A 4,131-nucleotide genomic window follows, 5' to 3' on the forward strand; every position below is an offset into this window, starting at 1 on the left:
GGGTGGGCTGCAAACACGTCTGTGCGGGCTGACGTGGGTCTGGCACCACTAAAACCGCCGAAAAGGAGCATGCTCCTGTGCCAGACGAAGAGGGTGCCGCCAGTACATGGCGACAAGGGACAGGAGACAAGGGGCGCCCAGTGGTCTGCATGGACAGCCTGTCCCTTCTGCAGGGGTGCGTGCGTCAAGTGTTTCCCTCCCGGGACAGGCACACCCCAGAAAAGTGCATGTGTTTCCCCTGTTGATGTGTGAGCAATCAGTCTCGGCTTTGGCACTGAGAGGTTGATGAGATACAGTTTGCGCTGCTGCATCAGCTGTTGGCTACCGCCGCTGCTGCTGCTGTGTGCGCTTGCTGGAGGCGCTGCTACTCAGCACTACTTGACTTCCATTCACCTCACGGCTGCAGTCAGATCGGCCACTGCGAAGACGAGGACGGCTACCACCCAAACGAGCCTTCCAGACGAGACCATTGTGCAACCTTTGGAAATCAAGTCGCCGTGGATTACTAGCTAGAGTAAGCTCCAAATTTATTTTTTGATAATCAACAACATGGCACCTGCGCGCGAGGCGTCTTGGTCTAGATCGGACAAGCCGTCGTCGCGCAGCTTCGTACCGGTAGCGAGCGGGTGACAGTGGGCCGCCGATCCCACGGAACACCGCCATTGTTTGCAATTATCTGATGATGTTACCGGGTGTCTATAGCATGCTGCAAGCCACCTTTGCGGAACGGATGATCAGCCACGTGCTGTGTTCACGTTGCTCGGATGACGCCAGCAAGCAAGTTGGCAGCTTCTGGGGCAGGCGAAGATGATACTTTACTCTTTCTTTGAGCAAAACTTAACAGAAAAGGGCCTCGTTGGCTGCACACAAGCATCGCAAGCTGCAACCAAGGACGGCAGCCGGGGACCAGCAGGTCAGCTGTCCAACCTGCGGCGTCACTGCTTCAGCACAGGCGCTGCCCATCGCCCGTGCACTGATGCTTGCCCTTGGCTGGTGCGATGCATGCTGGTGCAAATGAAATGCAGCCACGCAATCACTTACGCATCCCGTGTTGAAGGATCGTATAATGCATGCAGTTTGGAGGAGGAAGGGGGAGTGGCTGGCTCATTGTCCAAGTCAGCAAGGTGATCAAAACTCTGCTGCGGGTGCAGGTGACGCACGCCGTTGGTAAAACCAGAACATCCGATTTTCACACAGGTCCAGCAGAATTGTTACACACATGTGCCAAATGTAATCAAAAGCACTCCAACACAGCAGATGGGGAGGTATGCATCAACGGCACGTGCCAAAAGCAGCCGCAAAAAAGTTGTCGATGGTGGCAGGAATGGATACCACCGGCGATGCACGACACTCATGTTGGGCACGTTTTTGGCGCGTGTATGCATACTGGGTCTTGCTTGGCGGATAAATGAAATGGGGCTGGGAAGGAGATGCCGCTGTGGTCAAAACGGCCCTAGGGCCTCCGCGTCTTGAAATGTTTAGGGCACGCCCCAGCAGCAAAAATATGCACCTGGCCTGCACCGCAACCTTTGGAACGGGGATGTTGGCCACTCTTTGGGGCTCTACGCGGCGAGCGCAGTGCGCAGGCCAACCACCAGTGTGGCGATGATGCAGCCGAGGTACGACAGCCCTGAGATGCCGGCGCCTGGTCACAAGGCAGCGAGCAATGGTGGTGCACAGGTGCATAAGGAGCTGCTGCATAAAATGGCAATCGGCAGCAGGGCATGCGAAGCCACGGAACATGGGGTGGTGGACCAAAGAAGCTGCGCAATGCCCTTGGATACAGCAAGACAGGAGCCAGTGCCCCGCATGACAAATGTACGGCGCGGCCTGCCCCTCTTCCCCATCTGCGTGTGCTCCCTAGCCCATGTTTGTTTGTTGTCCCATGCATGAGCATGCACCTCAGGAATTATCACATGCACCCCACTCTCCAGCCCCTCACCCGTCATACGCTTGCTGGGGTCGCCTGTGCTGTAGCCGGTGGCGTAGAATATGCGCCCCACCGACCACACAGCGTTCAGGATGGCAGCGCTGACCGGGTACACCAGCCCCTGCGAACACGAGTGACAAGCTTAGTGCCAGGTGATCCTGGCCCCCGTAGGGCACGGGCAACAGCCACCTACTTTGGCGGCGAGTCTGATAGGCGTGCTGGGAGGGGCCCAAAGAAGCGGTGTCACATGCGCTAGGGCGGCCAGCTCAGCTGCGACCCCTATCGCCGCCACCCCTCGCACCAGCACGATACATGGGCATCCACATCGCAAGGCAAACCGTCTCACCAGCATGCAAGTCATGACCAGCATGGCGGGGGCCGTCTCGAGCGTGTTCTGGTGAGACCGCTGCGTGCAGTTGAAGATCTGCGCCTCCTCGCCCTCGCCCTCTGCGTACCTGGAATGGATACACGGCCACACGCGTGCGTGCACGTGGGCGTGTGCGCATGCATGTTATGGTGAAGGAGGAGACCTTGTCAAGGGTGTGGGCATCAAGGTCTACCGTGGGGGTTTGGAGGGTTTCCCCCCGGTGCCATATCGGCCCTGCTCACGCCCCTTGCGCATGTCGCGCGTTGGGCTACCTCGCACATGGCCACAGCTCACCTGTTACTATCTAGGTTGCACGCAGGTGCTCGGCACCTCGCTAACCCCGTGTAACTGACTGTCAATAAAAAAAAGGTAAGGGCGTAGTGTTGCAGAGCGGCTGTACAGCAGTCGCAGCCACCCCAAGCGCCACCCACATCTTGGGATAGGCGACGTTGTACTTCCTGCGCGCGATCGCCACGCGGATTGCCTGCCACTGCAGCACCGCCGCTGTGAAAGCCGTCGACGCGATCACATAGCTGCGCGGGGTCGCCAGCGGAGCAAACAGTGCGCAAGCACGTGCGGGTGACTCGCTTCATGGGGTTGCCTGGCCCTGGGTGGGGCCGCTGACTGTGCCAATGACGCAGGCAACACGTTAATGAACCAGCAAGGCGGCCCTGAATATTATCAGTACCAGCTAGCACATGGAGGTCAGATGAGCGGCTTTGCACGGCGTTCTCAACCCTCCACTACCGTTCAGGCGGCTCGCCGATGTGGCGCATTGAGACGCACCCGTACTGGTGAGCAACTGCGATGGACGCGGCCACGTGCACAGGGCCGCGTCTCAGAGCAGCACGCTGACTAAGGAACGTAGGCTGCCGCTTCCTGAGAAAGGGATTCAGGGTGCGCGCTCCAGCCGAGATCATCGCCATCTTGTGCACGGAGATTGAACCAGCCAGGAACGATTGAACCAGTCAGGAACGTTTGAGGGAATTGTTTGTGATCATTTTATGAGAGACAGCTGTGTGCTTTGGGAAACGGCGAAGATAGAAACGTCACTAGTGCACGGTGCATGTCGCACCTTTGGCTGTGAGCGAGTCAGAGCCTCAGCCTAAATGATGATGATCATACAGCTCACCAATCAACAACATTAACGCATGTGCTTTGACACACCCGCAACCTTGGTCGTTGGTGCTTTGACAAACTGGGTTGATACGGACCCCGCACCCTGTCCCTCATCGATATGATGCTAGTCGCATTCTCTGCCTTGGTCCCCTGGTTCTTCCAATGTCATGTCATGTCATGTCATGTCATGTCATGTCATGTCATGTCAGGGTGAATACCATACCATTACTCGTTATCCCCACACGTGAGGTCACTTTGTAGAGGTCAGCCGTGTGGCCGGGCGAGCCAGCTATAGCTGTTGTTATGCCGTCACCGACGGCGATGGACGGATGGAGGGCCAACATCACCGCAACACTTAGGGTTGCCGTACCACATCCCAAGTGAGGCAATTATGCGTGCTGTCAACATCTTGGCACGGCCCAGTCTACTTGCCTGCTCCCATGATAGGTGAATTGGATGGCGAGCGCAACCTATGATGATAGCAACCATGTATTCACATGTAAAAAAAACCATCTAACTCTTTTTCCTGGCAACATGCGATTACGCTTTGTTTTGCGTTTTTCACAGAAATTTAGACTTAGAGCTTGTGGCCAGTCACCGAGAGCAAGGATATGGCAGACACACCAAGGTGTCCTGGGTGCCTGGCCGGTGCCTGGGGCTGGCTGAGGCGGTGTGCTGCAGCAATGCGGCGTGCAGGCTGCCTGCTGTGGCACCG

General features: G+C 57.2%; 2 protein-coding genes across 2 annotated transcripts in view; both read right to left on the bottom strand.

Annotated features, from left to right (window-relative positions):
- Positions 1-470, bottom strand: part of MNEG_6529 (protein disulfide isomerase family A, member 6) — a gene marked incomplete at both ends in the record, with an annotated part of 3,425 nt that extends 2,955 nt beyond the window's left edge. Inside the window, one exon of the mRNA XM_014044997.1 lies at positions 394-470. Within this exon, the coding sequence (XP_013900451.1) occupies positions 394-470 (77 nt within the window). The remainder of the gene's footprint in view (positions 1-393) is intronic.
- A 1,092-nt stretch (positions 471-1,562) lies between these two features.
- Positions 1,563-3,223, bottom strand: MNEG_6530 (hypothetical protein; the record flags this gene model as incomplete). The annotated part of the gene is made up of 5 exons (XM_014044998.1): positions 1,563-1,645; positions 1,943-2,051; positions 2,277-2,385; positions 2,729-2,830; positions 3,084-3,223. 5 exons carry the CDS (start codon positions 3,221-3,223, stop codon positions 1,563-1,565), a joined length of 543 nt encoding a protein of 180 aa, XP_013900452.1.
- Positions 3,224-4,131: the final 908 nt, after the last annotated feature.

The sequence above is a fragment of the Monoraphidium neglectum genome, assembly GCF_000611645.1.
Source record: "Monoraphidium neglectum strain SAG 48.87 unplaced genomic scaffold scaffold01068, whole genome shotgun sequence".
Taxonomy (NCBI): Eukaryota; Viridiplantae; Chlorophyta; class Chlorophyceae; order Sphaeropleales; family Selenastraceae; genus Monoraphidium; species Monoraphidium neglectum.